The sequence below is a fragment of the Arthroderma uncinatum genome (genome assembly GCF_011692745.1).
Source record: "Arthroderma uncinatum strain CBS 119779 chromosome Unknown scaffold3, whole genome shotgun sequence".
Classification (NCBI taxonomy): domain Eukaryota; kingdom Fungi; phylum Ascomycota; class Eurotiomycetes; order Onygenales; family Arthrodermataceae; genus Arthroderma; species Arthroderma uncinatum.
This window is the reverse complement of record NW_022983865.1, coordinates 2,756,820-2,773,047: the sequence shown is the minus strand read 5'-3', so window position 1 is coordinate 2,773,047 and position 16,228 is coordinate 2,756,820. Positions and strand designations below refer to the sequence as shown.

At 49.4% G+C, this 16,228-nt stretch overlaps 7 protein-coding genes across 7 annotated transcripts; 3 read left to right on the top strand and 4 right to left on the bottom strand.

Annotated features, from left to right (window-relative positions):
• Positions 1 to 106: 106 nt before the first annotated feature.
• On the bottom strand, positions 107 to 1,132 carry GIQ15_04591 (GCY protein; the record flags this gene model as incomplete). The annotated part of the gene is made up of 2 exons (XM_033552008.1): positions 107 to 667; positions 731 to 1,132. The coding sequence occupies 2 exons, from the start codon at positions 1,130 to 1,132 to the stop codon at positions 107 to 109; spliced, it is 963 nt and encodes a 320-aa protein (XP_033405738.1).
• Positions 1,133 to 1,559: 427 nt separating this feature from the next.
• Positions 1,560 to 3,582, top strand: GIQ15_04590 (arginyl-tRNA synthetase; the record flags this gene model as incomplete). The annotated part of the gene is made up of 3 exons (XM_033552007.1): positions 1,560 to 1,847; positions 1,914 to 3,523; positions 3,576 to 3,582. 3 exons carry the CDS (start codon positions 1,560 to 1,562, stop codon positions 3,580 to 3,582), a joined length of 1,905 nt encoding a protein of 634 aa, XP_033405737.1.
• An 872-nt stretch (positions 3,583 to 4,454) lies between these two features.
• GIQ15_04589 (beta-N-acetylhexosaminidase) lies at positions 4,455 to 7,078 on the top strand (the record flags this gene model as incomplete). Its single annotated transcript, XM_033552006.1, has 2 exons — positions 4,455 to 4,490; positions 4,553 to 7,078. The coding sequence occupies 2 exons, from the start codon at positions 4,455 to 4,457 to the stop codon at positions 7,076 to 7,078; spliced, it is 2,562 nt and encodes an 853-aa protein (XP_033405736.1).
• A 242-nt stretch (positions 7,079 to 7,320) lies between these two features.
• Positions 7,321 to 8,367, bottom strand: GIQ15_04588 (uncharacterized protein; the record flags this gene model as incomplete). Its single annotated transcript, XM_033552005.1, has 2 exons — positions 7,321 to 7,725; positions 8,203 to 8,367. 2 exons carry the CDS (start codon positions 8,365 to 8,367, stop codon positions 7,321 to 7,323), a joined length of 570 nt encoding a protein of 189 aa, XP_033405735.1.
• Positions 8,368 to 9,582: 1,215 nt separating this feature from the next.
• GIQ15_04587 (ATP11) lies at positions 9,583 to 10,684 on the top strand (the record flags this gene model as incomplete). The annotated part of the gene is made up of 2 exons (XM_033552004.1): positions 9,583 to 9,755; positions 9,829 to 10,684. 2 exons carry the CDS (start codon positions 9,583 to 9,585, stop codon positions 10,682 to 10,684), a joined length of 1,029 nt encoding a protein of 342 aa, XP_033405734.1.
• Positions 10,685 to 11,104: 420 nt separating this feature from the next.
• Positions 11,105 to 12,204, bottom strand: GIQ15_04586 (uncharacterized protein; the record flags this gene model as incomplete). The annotated part of the gene is made up of 4 exons (XM_033552003.1): positions 11,105 to 11,255; positions 11,308 to 11,433; positions 11,488 to 12,000; positions 12,059 to 12,204. The coding sequence occupies 4 exons, from the start codon at positions 12,202 to 12,204 to the stop codon at positions 11,105 to 11,107; spliced, it is 936 nt and encodes a 311-aa protein (XP_033405733.1).
• Positions 12,205 to 13,105: 901 nt separating this feature from the next.
• On the bottom strand, positions 13,106 to 16,044 carry GIQ15_04585 (uncharacterized protein; the record flags this gene model as incomplete). The annotated part of the gene is made up of 6 exons (XM_033552002.1): positions 13,106 to 13,345; positions 13,391 to 14,872; positions 15,172 to 15,439; positions 15,493 to 15,791; positions 15,847 to 15,962; positions 16,011 to 16,044. The coding sequence occupies 6 exons, from the start codon at positions 16,042 to 16,044 to the stop codon at positions 13,106 to 13,108; spliced, it is 2,439 nt and encodes an 812-aa protein (XP_033405732.1).
• Between the last annotated feature and the right edge of the window lie 184 nt (positions 16,045 to 16,228).

The following is a 16,228-nucleotide window of genomic DNA, read 5'->3' as shown; positions in this document are numbered from 1 at the left end:
GAATACAACATTCTAAAGCTCGAATATCTCAATATCCAAGTCAATCGGATTCCTCTATTTAAATAGTCTAATAATCATTAGTTGCTTATTTTCAACAGCCGTAAGTCTATTTATCCTCTTCATCGGCCCAGAAGTTATCGTATGAATACTCAACGCTAAGGTCAACAAATCGAGGGTAGTTTTTACCCGCAGCGTTGCCAACAGCCTCAAATTCCTCCGACGTAAGTTTGATGGGCTGAAAATTGCTCGTAATTCGTGACGGAGTAAAAGATTTGGGGAGTACCGGATAGCCTCGTCGTAAACCCCAGGCGATTAAGAGCTGTCCAATATCACATTCTTTCTTCCTTGCCATGTCCCGAAGCACCTGGCTTCCACGGGCCTTTTCTCCTTCCCCGCATGTAAGAACTTGGGATCCAAGAGGTGAATATGCCACGGGAAGAACACCATGATCGAAGCAGTATTGAACAAGCTTGCTATTCGGGAAAAACGGGTGGATCTCAATTTGGTTGACTGCTGGTGGTATTAATGCCAGTCGCAGCAGTGATCGGAGTCGAGATAGAGACCAATTAGAAACCCCGATAGCTCGAGTAAGACCGGCCTTTGCAACTTTTTCCATCGCACGCCAAGTTGGCTCTGGTCGTTCCGTCAAGTCTCTCTTGACGATATACTGATCGTTTATTTGTAAGTGCCAAATAACCTATGTATAGCGGAACGGGAACTAATCACGCACCTTGCCGTCGGCACCCATCGCCTGCTCTCCATTTTCATCCTTCTCCGTAGCAATCGGGTAGTGCAGAAGGAAAAGGTCAACATAATCAAGCCTTAGCTTCCTGAGGCACTCCTTTATGCTCTTCTCTACATCTTCAGGCTCATGCATATGGTTCCATGCCTTGGTGGTGATGAAAAGGTCTTTGCGATGGACATCCGGACGGGATTGAAGGAAGTCATGAATGGCATTGCCGACTAGTTCCTCGTTTATGTATAGAGCAGCACAGTCGAGATGTCTGTACCCAACACGGAGCGCATGGAGGGTGGCATCGTACGCTTTTTCTGGGTGTTTGGGGTCAAACGTCCCAAAGCCGAGGCCAGGAATATCCTGTCCGGTATTAAGTTTGAACGTATATTCAGACATCGGGACTGTTATATAAAGGTGAAGAGGTGTGGCAGGTCGTCGAGCTACCTGTCAAACTAGATGGTGGGGTGGGAGAGTTTCGACTACATAACGAAAATCTATCAAAGATAATAAACGTTAAAAAGGTTAAATTTAGCTTCCCGCACTCTGATCCAACGACCTCGATATATTCTACATACAGGAGGACTTTGAGAGAAGAGAATACCATTCCACCGAGAAACAGGGAGAGATGCCTCCGATAAGAAGCAGAAGACAAGGGACTGCGAGAAATAGAAGAGATGCGCCGCCACGTGAGATTGTCTGGGGTGATTCATCGCGCCTGCTCGATGACTCAGGGGAGAGTACAAAGCTCGCCTGCAACCGCCACATTCTCACAGCGAAAAACAACCAACTTCATCTTCCTGAGCAGAGATATTGATATATGAACATGAGCTCACTATCCCTTCAAGGCCTGGAGTCCCTCCTCCAAGCACTCGGTGTTCAAACCCCAGTACCGCGATTCACCCGCGCCAATGTTGTTTCCAGCCCAATTGATATATACCGTTCCTATGTAGCCAATACTATTCACAAATTAACGGGATGCAACGAGGAGGTTGCATACGACGCGGTACAATGGGCCAGCGCAGCAACGAATGCTGACCTTATGCTTGTAACCGCCCGTCTAAAGATAAAAGGCACCAACCCAAACCAATTGGCGCAGGATCTTGTCTCAAAGGTATGTCTACGGTCGATTATGCAAACCTGTAAGAGGAAGACTCTAGCTAATATGGCTGCTGGCTAGTTTCCGCCAACACCACTTCTGAGCCAGCCGGCTGCTAATGGGATATTTATCCCGATTTGCTTCTCTCCAGCTACACTGCCTGCCTTGGTCTTGCCCTTTATCTTTGATCGCCGGGCCTCCTATGGAACAAACCAGCTTCCAGGCCTGAAAGATACGAAAGACGAGAATTCAGGCAAGAAAAAGGCCATCATCGAGTTTTCATCCCCAAATATTGCCAAGGAATTCCATGCCGGCCATCTTCGAAGCACGATTATTGGCGCCTACATTTCCAATTTGTATGAAACCATGGGCTGGGATGTAGTTAGAATAAACTACTTGGGCGACTGGGGGAAACAGTTTGGCCTCCTCGCGGTTGGTTGGCAGAGATTTGGATCCGAGGAACAATTTGCAAAGGAGCCTTTGAAGCATCTTCTCGAGGTATACGCAAAGATAAATTCTTTGTTTGCCCCAGAAAAAGATGCTAGCCAAAGGGCTCGAGACAATGGCGAGGATACGTCCCAAATTGAGAGTCAGGGAATATTTGCAGAAAGAAACGCATTCTTTCAGAAAATGGAAGACGGTGATCCAGACGCGATTGCATTATGGAAACGCTTCAGGGAAGTCAGTATAGAGCGCTATGTCTCGACATACGCACGCCTGAACATTGAATTCGATGAATATTCCGGCGAATCTACTGTAAAGTCGCAGACCGTTGGTCAGGTTGAGGCGCTTCTCAAAGAGAGAAATATCTATACAGAGGATAATGGCACTTGGATCATTGATTTTAAGAAGCACGGGGCACCTAATCTAGGTATATCTGTCGTGAGAACGCGAACCGGAACAACGACCTATCTACTCCGTGACATTGCAGCCGTCCTGGAGAGAGTGGAGAAACATAACTTTGACAAAATGATCTATGTCGTCTCCACCGAGCAGGATCTATACTTCCAGCGCCTTTTCAAAACCATTGAGCTCATGGGATACCCCGAGATCTCGTCAAAACTCGAACATGTCAATTTCGGAAAAGTTATGGGGATGTCATCGCGACTTGGGACTGTGAAGCTACTGGGTGATATCCTTGACGACTGTGGTGCTTCTATGCACGATGTCATGCGCAAGAACCCTGCCAAATACGATCAGATCGAAAATCCCGCCGAGATCGCAGACGTTGTGGGGATAACCGCAGTTATGGTCCAGGATATGGCTGGGAAGAGGATCCGCAACTATCCATTCGACATGGCCAAGATGACATCCTTCGAAGGTGACACCGGTCCCTACCTCCAGTATGCACATGCGAGACTCTGTTCTATCGTCCGAAAGGCGGATATCAATCCTCAGGATATCGCTGCAGCAGACTTTTCTTTATTAAAGGAACCCCATGCTATTAATATTATTCGGCTCATAGCTCAGTATCCCGAGGTTACAAGCAACGCCTTAAAAACCCTGGAGCCTACAACCATCCTAACATATCTATTCCGACTTGCGCACCAAATTTCGTCTGGATATGATGTAATTAAGGTTATCGGTGCTGAAAATCGTGAAGTTATGGTTGCCCGCTTAGCTTTATATGAAGCAGCTCGCCAGGTACTGGAGAATGGGATGCGTCTTCTTGGATTTACTCCTGTCAAAAGGTATTCTTCCGCTCCACTTAACGTTAATGATTCTTCCCTAACTGTCTTATAGAATGTAACAGCGTTAATGGCCGACAACTGCGAATTTCGGACTAGGTCAAGACACTATCTTGAAGCGAGTTTGGTATTGGGATATTGACGGAGAGTTAATTCATCTCCTCCGCGGCCTTGATGTGTTACGGCCGTTACAGAGTTAATGGGTGTTTCTTTCAATTTCCTCGTTCAGCTTAAATCTTCCTTTCCCCTTCCCAGGCTGTCTGTACTAGTCTTAGCAGAAATTTCCATGTACACGCCAATCTAAACTTGTTATTTCAGCCAGTCACTAAGTAATACCACCCTATTATTGCTTATTGAACGTATACTATAAGGCTACATGGTGTCCAGACGGTTTATAATGCGTAGTATAGATCCCAACTACACCAGGGAGTTGGATCCCACGGCTAGATCTCTTGCTTGGCGGACATTTGAGCGTCGACTCGTTGATGATAGATGAGAGGTTTCCTGAGGCACAGAGAATGCGACATGTTACAGCATCATAGCAGATCTGAAACTGGAGGCTTTCGGGGGTTTATCCCGCACATCTATAACATGGCTGAGAATTTTATGGGTACGGAGTGTATCGTGAAGCAAAACTCCGGCACCCCTCCGTGCTATGTTTGAGCCAAGTTTGATACAGTCTAAAGAACCAGGGACAGGATAGGAGAATAGAAAAGCGATAGAATTAACCGGAATAGTCAAGACTGGCGGCATCACGTATATTCAAAAGCAGGATTTCCTTCTCGTATATTTAGTTAGCCGAACGGCTATGTTACTTGGTGGGGTAGTTACGTACGGGCTAAGTAGATAAATAACATCACTACTTCCTGCACTTCCATTCTTCCTAACAACTTTCCAGTCATCACTAGGTAGACCCTGAGTGATTCCCGACACCATGAGCGAAGAGGTCGTTCGACGGGAACTGGGTCAGGTATAGTCTCCTACCGCTAAACGGTTATTAATACAGTTAATTTGCTGACTCCACGGCTGCAGCTCTTCATCGTTGGGTTCGACGGTTTGACCGTGAATGAGGATATAAAGTCTCTCATTCGAGCTCCCTTTTATGTTGGAAACGTTATTCTCTTTCAGCGCAATGTGGGTGACGCTGAACAGTTAATTGCCCTTACAAATGAGCTCCAGCAGACTGCTCGGGATGCAGGCCATTCCCGGCCCCTTTTCATCGCGATTGACCAGGAAAATGGCTGGGTCACTCAAATCAGGGCTCCAGTCGCCGCTCAGCTTCCTGGCCCTATGGCATTAGGGGCATCTGGATCTACTGAAGACACTACTCAAGTTTCTAGAGCCACTGGTGAATTATTGGATGCTCTCGGTATTAACATGAATTACGCCCCTGTCTGCGATGTTAATTCTGAACCATCCAACCCGGTTATTGGAGTGCGTTCTCCAGGAGACAATGGGATAAGCGTGGGGCAGATTTCCTCCGCATTTGCACAAGGATTGCGTGAGAAAGGAGTCGTCCCATGTGTGAAACATTTTCCAGGACACGGGGATACCAAGGTTGATTCTCATTATGGCCTTCCCGTCGTCAACAAGTCCCGCGAAGAGCTGGAGGCCTGTGAGCTTATCCCGTTCCGGAGAGCAGCAGCCGAGCAAGTTGAAGCCGTTATGACATCTCACATCGTGCTCCCTGCGCTTGAAGAATCTAATCTGCCCATGACCATAAGTAAAAGATGCGTGGATGTTCTTCGAAATAAGCTCCAGTACGACGGTTTATTAGTATCCGACTGTCTAGAGATGGATGCTATTCGCGCACATTACGGCACTGAGAAAGGTGCCGTGATGGCAATTGCTGCCGGAGTCGATTGTGCGATGGTTTGCCATACTATAAAGGCACAGATTGGAGCCTATAATGAAGTGTATAAAGCGTTGAACAGTGGCATTATTACGTCTAACCGTGTCTCCGAGTCGGTTATGAGAGTATCAAGGCTGAAAGACGCGTTTATCAGTTGGGAATCTGTTTTCACCAAGCGTAAGCCCGAACTGCTTGCAGAACTCCGCCACTCTCATGAAAAACTAGCAGCCAGAATCTACGCACGAAGCGCGACTTTGGTGAGAGATTCTCAGAACGCTCTACCTTTAACGTCGGAGCAGAGTGTGGTATATGTGTACCCGGTAGTGGCAGGAAAGGGTAACGATGCTCTCCCAGTGGTTCCATATATACCGCTGAAATTTGCAGAAATGATTAAGGAGCACCATAAAAGCGTGGTTGAATGTTCAGTTCACGAAGGTGCTGCACTTGAAGATGATGAGGAAGCAAAAGCAAAGATCTCTCAAGCCGATGCAGTCATTCTCGTCACGAAAAATGCAAAATTATCGAAATTTCAGGAGAAGTTAGCTAGAACAGTTGCAGGTTTGTCTAGCAAGACTATTGCAATCGCCATATGCGGACCTTATGACTTACTAAACGACACAACTCTTATCAAGACCTATCTTACCATATATGAGCCAACTCCTGAGGCATTTTTACCCGCTATCGAGATAATTTTCGGACACATTAAGCCGGTGGGCAAGTTGCCTGTCTCCACCCAACGGCCGAAGATACCGATTCAGCCCTTCAATCCAGACAGCCATCTGTCTAGTGTAATTGATCTCTGGCATAATCTTCTGCCACGATACGCTATACCATCCAAAACCCTTTCCCATGTTTTAACGCGTCCTAACGGTAATCACTTTATTTCATGCTTCGAAGACAGAGTTGTAGGGTTTGTGGCCACCTATGCGAACGAGGATCGGCCAACGACATTTATTTCTGTTCTCCTAGTCGACACTGCCCATCATGGTAAAGGCGTTGGAACAGCTCTACTCGAACATTCCCGGCAGTACCTCCGAGAAAATTATCCGGCGTCATCAGTAACAATTGGTTCCAGCTTCCCTCGGTTCTGGCCAGGCGTCCCAATGGATATATCCAAACAAGCACAGGCTTTTTTCATACACCGCGGATATTGTCCTGCCCCTGGCCCATCGTCAAGGGACTATACCGCTGACCTTAGCGTATACGAGGCGCAGAATGGAGTTCTTGAGCGCGCAGAAAAGTTAGGAATCACCTTCGCGCCCTGGAAAAAGGATCAATACGAGGAATGCATGCGAAGGCAGCATGAATTGTTCGGCAAGGACAGCGTATGGATCGGCGCCTATGAGCATCTCGCGCAAACGGACCGCCACAGCCAAGTCATGGTAGCTGTGGATTCGTCGACCGGGGAACAGATTGGATGGACATTGATGCAGGAACTAGGTATAGGGATGACTCGGGAACTTGCCTTGCAGCCTCTTGTGGGTATGAAGTCTGGCCAAATTGGCTGCGTGGGTGTTGCCCCTGAGGCAAGGAATAAAGGGGTAGGCCTGGCGTTGATCACTCATGCCGCACTTGATCTGAAGAGACGAGGAATGGAGCATGTGTTTATTGACTGGTCCAACCATGTCAACTGGTATGAGCGTGCTGGCTTCAAGGTATGGGGGGAATATCGGACCATGGTGTTGCATGAGCTGAAACCCAAATAATGGCCAGTAATTGTCTAAATAATGCATGCAATAGAGGGTAGATGGTTAGGCATGTCTCCTATCTTTTGTTCTCTTAACGTTGCAATGCTGCAATAAAGAGTGTCTTCCATACAGTTATATATATTCGTTTTACCCCACGAAAGTATACGTCAAGGTTTATCCCTAGCCCTGGTCTTGGTTGGCTGTGGCGGTTGGTCAAGACTTTTGGGCCAAAAGTTGAAAGGGCACAGGGACGGGCATTTTTAACGGGGGCCAAATCCTTGGATCCTCTTCTTGAGCTCGTTCACGTCGATCGTGAGATTTTCAGCTGGCGGATATGGCTTGCACTTAGGGCTGTTCTCAACCGTCACGGTGCTCTCATTTTGTGGCTTCTTTTTCACGCTGTTCACTGTAAATATATCCATCCTAGGATTCTGGACCGCAACCTCCCAGCTTGAGTCTGACCCGTTGTTTTCGCCGCTCCTGAGCGTCGCTATTTTCTTCTCCAGGTTTACCCCAAGACCCCCTTGGCCTGCTTCATCTCCAATCCAATAAGGTCCATTAAATGGTCCGAAGGCTTCATCTTCGAGCGACAGCTGACCTTCTATCTTGATCAAGTCGGTTAGTGACATATCAGGTTTCCCTGAACGCAGGAGTCGGAAGTTGGGCTGGAGTTGAAAAAGTAGACATGTAGTGTGTCGAGCCTTACCATATTCAAATTTTAATTTAGTAGTAATTATGCTTGAGGGACGAGGGAAATAAGCGCCTATGATGGTCCTTGGAGTCACGACTGCATCGCCACTAAGAAGGAAAATATACGCAGATAATCGCAGGAGAGAGACTGGGTTAGACGAGATATAGCGATATCGTTCGAGTCTAATGAGCCTTCTATCTCCTCTAGCATAAGTCGGGTATCTTGCTTGATAGTCCTTGAGTGATAACGATGTTCAATTTCCAGTTGGGGTGCGAAGAGAGAAATGGCTCCATAGATATAATTTGGAGGGACGTCAGGCACCCGTGATGGTGTTGTCATATCAGTGGACAGGAACAAGATGGTCCATAACTGATAGAACCGTAACTGGAGATAAGGCTATGAAGGATTTTTAGTAAAAGCTGAACGCCTGGAAGGCAAATCGAGAACTTACTACTACATTCATCCTGTGGACAAAGTCAGACATAAGAGGCTGCTCACCTTTGCCTCCTACCAGACTATGGGTCAACGCCTCGACTAACTCTTGTTCTTCTGGGCTGGCTTCTGCCAAATCGCCGAGGTGGTAAAATGAGCCCCATTTCTCTTCTTCTAGTCTCATTCGCAGCAGCAAATCTATTAAGATTGATATATCTTCCCGCCTTACTTCTCCTTGGGTAACTGTAGGTTCCCCAGCGACCAGCCTTCGCGCCACATCCTCAAGATACTCCGGTGATGGAGTTGTGTGCATAAATTGTGGAATAACCATTATCAAAACGTCCATGGCATCGCTTATAGTAGAAGCAATAGTATTCTGTTGCTTCGTCTGACTCGCAATGACCCCAATACTCCTAAAGGCCCGCTCAAAACTGGCTTTTTGGAAGAATTCTGAATCGTTACGCCAGTGATATTCAAGTTCCCGAGTGCTGAGGAGGTCGTCACATTGGTAAACTATGAGCAAGGCCGCGCGCTGGAAGCCATCAAAATCAACCTGCCCATTCTGGGGATCTCGAGGAAAAGGATGATGTGCATAGAAATGAAAACATCTCCAGAGAAGTTGGAGTGCGGTATCAGAGATTATATCTTTAGAATGAGTGATTCTAATGTGCCTTTGAAAGCTTTTCTCGTCCCAGTCTAAGATCTTATCAGTATAAGGAGCTACTTCATCAGAGACGGAAAACTTACATTTCTATTGAGACGGGCCCTCGATACAGTACTTATCAAATGTTTTTTGCAAGAACCCCCTCTCCTTGAGCCCGCAAAGCTTCGCTAAAACTAGTTTACCCAGATCTTGAGAAATCGAGTCTGGTTTGAGTCAGTTTATCATGTAGCAATTTTTATTTGTTTGGAGAACTCTTTACTCACCACATGTAGCTTCATTGAGATCCCTCCTTACTTTTTGGGTCTCAGGCCCCAGAGTAACAAGACTCATGAAATTGGTTAATGTTGCAAACTTTGTTTGAACTTCAGCATCTGAAGTCAAGATAGAGCAGAAGCAGAAGTGGAGGGTGCAAGACGAGATACCAACCCCTTATATAGATTAGGGGACAGCCAGTGGAGAAACATCATCCTGCTGTCTTGGTTTCTAATGACGAAGACATGTGCAATGTAATTTGCGTAGTAGTCTCCGTGAGCCTGACAACCTCTCTGCACTCCTTGATTTGACCGTTGAACTGGTAGTGACGCTTAACCATGCTGTTTGAACAAAGTTATAAATTAGAGATGTCTTGGCGGGGACGAGTTAAATCCGACCAAACGGCGAACTTCTTCGGGTCAAGAAACACAATCTGCGTATACAAGGAACAACAAGCTAGGAGACACAGCAAACGGACCCGGAATGGCTTCAATTCGTGCACCAGTCATCAGAAACCTCCTTAGCCGTCCTGTTCTGTCTACCAGGCACGTCCAGCGACGATGGGCTCAGGTTCACGATGTGCGGTTCGTGGCAACCCATCAATCCTCTCAGGTCATTGAAAAATACAAGGAGAAGTTAGCTCGCAAGGCCAAAGAGTGAGTATCAGATTCGATTCCATCCTCAATTCTATACGTATTCGGAGTACGTTGCTAACTGAGGAACTCCCAGGGAGGGCCATGAGTCCGTATCCTCGCTCAAGGAAGCATATAAAGAGAAGATCCAGGAAGTGCGCAAGGCCGACTCACCCATTCAAACACCCCTGAAACCATCGACAGCCTCATCTGAACCAGCCGGACTGGATAAGAAAGCGCCAGCACCTACCGCAAAGACACCTTCATCGTCTGCACCCGGCATAAAGCCGCTATCATCATATCTAGACATCGAGAAGACCCGTACGCTTTCACCAGATATGATTGGCAAAATATGGCGTGCCCGACACGTTACCAATGCGAACTCGATATGCGCCTGCATCCCCATCGAAACGTATAACCGCATGATAAAAGTTGCTCGACAGAATCCGCAATTCATCCTCCCTCTTCCCCGCGAGCTAGAGACACCGACGGATCCAACGCCTGAATCAGAAAAACCAGCTGAGAAGGCTATAGGGGCAGAAATGCACTTTCTTCAATGGGGGTTCCATCCTCCTGCGTCGGCGAGCCCTGCTTCAGTGCCGACGCCTCTGAACACACATAACACGCATACCTCGACGGTGATATTTACGTCGTTGGCAGAGTATAAGTTGCACGTGGGCTATGCGCCGCCGCATACTGTGATAACGCACCATCTAGACTTTGCCGATGAGAAGGGAATCGTGTTAATGAATGGCACTGTGGTTACGGATCGGGGTATGACGACGGACGATGCGCAGCTGCTAGTATTATGGCTGCAGAGGTTTTACGACTGGGGTGCTGAGGGGGCTGGTAGCGAGGGTGGAAGGAAAGGGGAGATGTTGAGGATGTTCACCAAGGGTGATACCGAGGGATTCAAGGTGCAGGAGCTCATCGATGAAGTTCAAAGGGTCTAGATTTGGCATTCGCGGGTAGACTGCAGTGTGTACAATATAGAATGATGTAACAATATAGAACTAGACAAGTCTACGAGCGGGGGATGAATAACCTAATGTCGCTATTATTAAATGTAGTATATCTCTCCTTCACTTAAGTAATTATGGGTGAAGGGTGTGAGGGGTAGCATAAGCCATAAGCCAACCATGCAATGGGCTGTAGCCCGGGTATCGTGTCAATGGTGCGCGAACATGGAACCCAGTAGCCAAACATGTAACGGAATAAGTACGTCCAGAATCAAAACCAAGTGCACCAACAAGAAACAAAACCCCCTATAAGATTGGAAACCATGCAAACAAAGGAAAAACGATGACAAACAGAAATGCAATCCCACCCGAATACAACACGGAGGCGTGTTGAGAAGCGTTCTAAGTTACCAATCAATCCAGCACCTCCTCGACGATGAAGGCGTGGATATATTCGAAATATCCTGGTTCGGCGACGGTATCGTTATGCTGGCCATTAGGGAAAGTCCTCCAGACACAATCAGTCGATTTGGCCAGCTTGTATAACCTTACCATGTGATCGGGCCTGAACAGTGTGTTAGAATATATTATATAAAATAATCGAAGTATGAACTTACGGAATGATCTCATCTTTCAGGCCACTTAAGAATAATATGGGAACGGTAGTGATCTTGGGTAACATCTCATCGCTCAGCCAGTTCTGGTGGCATAGTCTAGTGACGTATTTCGCGGCTGGGAAGATACTAGACGGTATTAGCAACATGACAGAAAATGAGTGGTGGCTACGATGAGCATACCTCGGTATCAACTTTCGAATGCTGAGAAAGGTGTTCTCCAACAGCAAAGCCTTGATATCTCCCTCTTTCTGGTTCTTCGCGACAAGGTCGATAGCGACGGCTCCACCCAGACTCTGCCCGTGAATGACTATCTTGGTACCCTGCAGCTCTGCCCGCTGCCTGATATAATCCAGCCCAGTCTGAGCGTCTATCTTCAGTCCTTGCTCGTCTGGTGTGCCGGTAGAAAACCCATAGCCTCTATATTCTAGCATGAAGACGTTGCAATTAAGCTCCTGCTCCATCATATGGGCGATAGGTACGCGGTGGCCGATATTCCCCGCATTTCCGTGGAACATGAGAATCGTGACCTTTGGCTTGATCTTCTTATTAGAAGGGCGAATGAAGTACGCGGACAACACTTCGCCGTCTGGCGTTGGGATGCGTAGGTCTTCGAAATCGGCCATTCCAAAGTCCGACGGCTTTGGAACGTTTGTTCGAGCATCCACGGGGATGTTTCGCGGGTAAATAAGTTCACTGTGACCATCGTCGTTAGTCGATACATATTATCATGTGGTAGCCTAAGGAGCCCTACTTTTGTTTAAAATATAGCATGCCACTGGCAAGAACCGCCAGACCCCCAGATGCCAGCACCGGCAGCCTCAGGAACTGCACGACATTGCCGGCCATGGCAGCAAAGTTCCATCCGGACGGCGGCTGAGGAGGAGGTGCGTCCGCCATCTCAACCGCGGGCGCCTATTAACGAGCGGTTTCAATATCCAATGGACGTAGTCGGTCGACGAAAGGGTACCCTAGACACTCTCTTCACTGCTCTTCTCTGCCGTCTGCCAATCTCTCCAATAGCACTGCACCGTCTCGTCTCGTTGAGGCCGTCGTGCCGTCCGCTGGCCGCCCAAAAACGCGGGGGAAGAAGTCGTAAAAAAGATGATACGTCTGATAGAGCGGCGCCACCGAGGGTTCAGCGAGGTCGAACAGCGAATATCAGCCAGCGCTCAGGCGTCGTGTATGCGGGAGAAGCAAATATGCGAGGGAAGAAGAAAGCGAAGCTCGACGGGCGCAAAGAAGGCAGAAGGAGAAAGCAAAGGGAGAAAGCATGATGGAAACGCGCGGCTTACGTAAGTCGGCGGCTCACATGGAAAACTACGGGGCCAAGGGGTCAGGGGCAGCAGGGAGTAGACAGATAGAAAGTAGGACAGCAAGGGACATGGGACAGAGATACGAGGACGAGACGGGCAGGCTGGGGGGAGCTTGCTGTGGGAGCTGTGAGCTGATCATCGAGATGGATGGCTGATACGAGCGGCAGGATCATGCATGAGCTAGCAAAATGCATGGAATAGACATTATCAGACGATTCGGGGATCTAATAGATTCAAAAAGAAAGCCAGCGGCAAGAGAAAACAGAAACAGGGCATCATCCGTCCGTCCATCCCGTCCATCCAGACATCAATACATACAAATCCGTAGCAAAAGGCAAACACAAACAGCGATATCGATATCTCAGTATATAAGGCAAAGAAAGTTACGACGCAAAGCATGTACAACTCCTGCACCACTGCTGATACCTCCCGTCATCTGGCTTCATCGTGGGCGTGTTTATGGCGGAGGTGAATTCTGAGGATCGCTAGGGGTCGGGCTGGCTCTGCATGACGCCGGCGGCCGTGGCGTTGAAACCTGGCTGAGGCACGCTGGGCTGCTGGCCGGCCTGCACTCGCTGCTGGGCAACTATTTCTCGTGCATAGAACTGCACTAGCATCGTGCCGTAAGCGTCTAGTTCTTCGACGGGAACTGCAAGGCGGAAGTCGTTTAGTAGCAGGAATTGGAGCTCGAGGTGATTTAGTTCGATAAGTGGGAGGCCGCCGACCTGATGATGTTAGTATAAACATGTATATATAGAGTAAGGACGTACCTTTGCGTATCTGGAATTAGTGTAGAAGACATCGGAAAAGAATTTACTAGCACAGGTAACGCCTGCGATGACGAGGCGGTGTATGTTATAGCTATCTACAACGAGGAAATGGGAGAAGTTCAGCTCGTCAAAGTCGTCTGATAGATCGTCGTCCGAGTCGCTGAGATCGTGCTCGACGTCATGGTCGTCCTGGACCAGGGAGGGAGAACGCATGGGGAGGTCGACGGTAGGTGAGGTCGGGAGTTTGCTGGCCCCAGCCCGCGCGACGGACGTTTCGGTTGACCTGCGGGAGGAGAAGCGTCTCCCGCCGGCGCCAACGCCAACGCCGGGATTGGAAGGTGAGAAGAAAGGCGAAGAGGAAGAGGTGTGTGGTCGGTTGGAGGAGGAGGTCGACATGGTGCGTATGGACGGGTTGGGGTTCGGACGCAGATGAGCACGACGCTGCATCTGCTGCAGGAGATGCGAGTTCACCGTCTCCGTCATCCGGTCAAAGTAGACGAGTAAGCTGATAAACACCTCGTACGTGGTAGGGCAGTATTTGTGTATGCGACTGAGATAGTTGAGTATCGTGATTCCGGGCACGTTTTTGCCGTGAAAGGCCAGCACGCTGGTTGTCTGCGGCGGCAGGGAGCCTACCTCTGGCCGCGGGATATGGCGATGCAGATGTTCGTGCTGCAGGTCGTTTGTGGTGGTGATCTTTGTGAGCAGGCCGGCCACCATCTCGATGACGTCCGTCACCGGCATCGAGCTGATCTCATACTGTCTCTGCGGGACGGTGCGGTGTGAAGGCGTGGCCAGGGCTTCTTCACTGGCAAAGGACTGGATGTGCGAGAGGTCCCGGACTTTTATACGGGTGGGAGTAGGAGGAGACGTGGAAGTCGAAGCTGAAGCTGATGCTGATACTGATGCTGCTGAAGCTGCTGGCGGCGAGTCGGGCCCGACCAGCGGCCGGAACGCAGGCTGGGATTGCGAGTGTATATCGTGTCCGTTGAGGCCGGACTGGAGCGGCCGCTGTCTGTCTGGCAGTCTCTGGTGGTTATGGGGATGTGTCGAGGCCGGCAAGCTGGCGGTGCTGGCCGATGCATGCTGGCGCTGATACTGGTGCAGGCTCGCGCTCATCGAAGCTGGCGCCGACTCGACCGGAGCCGTGGTATTATCTATATTGGATGCTGCTGCTGTCGTAGCTGTGGACGATGCTGTCGTCCTGGTCTCCGTCTCCGTCCCGGTCTCGGTATGCGACGAGAGCTCGCGCTTGAGGCCCGCGGAGAGCATGCTGACGGTCCTGGAGCTGTTGCTGGCGATCATGGGCGGCTGCAACGGAGCGCAGGCCACGGCGCCCATGTCAGCATGCACATAGCGGGGAGAGCAAGTTGAAGTTGAAGTCGATGGTGTAGATGTAGATGTCGGCGTAGGTGTAGTTGCAGGTGTAGAGAAGTGGTGGGGCAGGCTGGGCGGTTCGCCACAGAGAAGTTGGTATAGGATCTATATAGGGACAAGTTAGAAGGAGAAAAAGAAGAGATACGAAGAAAAAGATGAAGCAGAAAGTTACTGCAAGATGCTGGTTTGTTCTACGAACGTGGGCGTTTGGCGCGCCAGTGGTGGTCGCTTTCTTTTTGCTTACTTACATCCATGTCCTTAGCTGCACTAACACGATACTAAGTGGAACAAGATATCAAGATGGAGATGGAGGGAACAAGATGAGATAGAGAACACGATAGAGATCAAGGAGCAGCGCTGCCGGGCCCTGTGTATCCGTTGTCGGGCAGGTAGAGATGCCTGACCGCCCCCTTTCGCGTCAAGACGACCATCCTGATGACGCCGCCAGAGCTGCCGTCCCATTTGATAGCCTCTCGCAGCGAGTTCTTCACGAACTCGACACCCTCCGCCTCGTCCATCCCTTCCCGCCAGTTCGCGTCGCAGTAGCCGTAGATGTACGTCGACCCCGAGCCGCCAATCGCATACGGCTGCTTGTGCAGAGAGCCGCCGAGCGGGATGCTATACACCTGTCCGCCGTGTCGTGGATCGTACCCGGCAATTATAATACCGGCACTGCTCCGTTAGCCTCCATCTATCCATATATATACACATGTCGGGGGGAATACCTGAGAGCGTCCTTGTTGTCGTAGCAGAGCTCCTGGAAGAGAGCAGCAGCTGTCTGCGTGGTTGGCTGTCTGTCGTATACCACGCCGTACATGCCCAGATGGTACTTGACGATGTCTGCCACCGCCTGCGTGTCGGCCGCTGACCCGGAACGACAGCACCATATCGTATCGTGTACCTGCGTCAGCTTGTCTGTCACGCGGTTGGCGATGTATGAGCCTGTCGTCGTGCGCGAGTCGGCGCCTAGAATCACTCCGTCCTTGAAATTTATCGCCATGCTGTCTCTCGTTAACCGTCGTTCCTGTAGAAGCAAGCTATACAGACGGTCGTGTGTCCTCTCGTGCAGCCGTACTCACATCGATGTACCAAGACTGGATGTAGAGGTTAGCCGGTGTCGATGCAATGGGGGATACGGGCAGGACATACTTGACTTCTCCCTTCTTGAGGTGCTCCATGTCGACGTGGATGCCATCTGCTGCCAGTTAGTCCTGCAAGCTACCTGAGCTGGAGCTGTACACACCTTCTCCCAGGCAGCCCGTGACGCCGGCTTTCATTGTGCTGGAGGTAGAGGATATGCTAGAGAGGTGTACGGAGAGAAGAAAACCGGTCCTTGAGCAAGAGTAGAGAGAGAAGAGTGTAGAGATCTGTTTATTACTTTACTTGTTTACTTCTTGAAGTTGAGCTTGAGCTTGAAGGCAGAAGGCCCGACACGCGGCTGGAAGAACGTTTATCCGATAT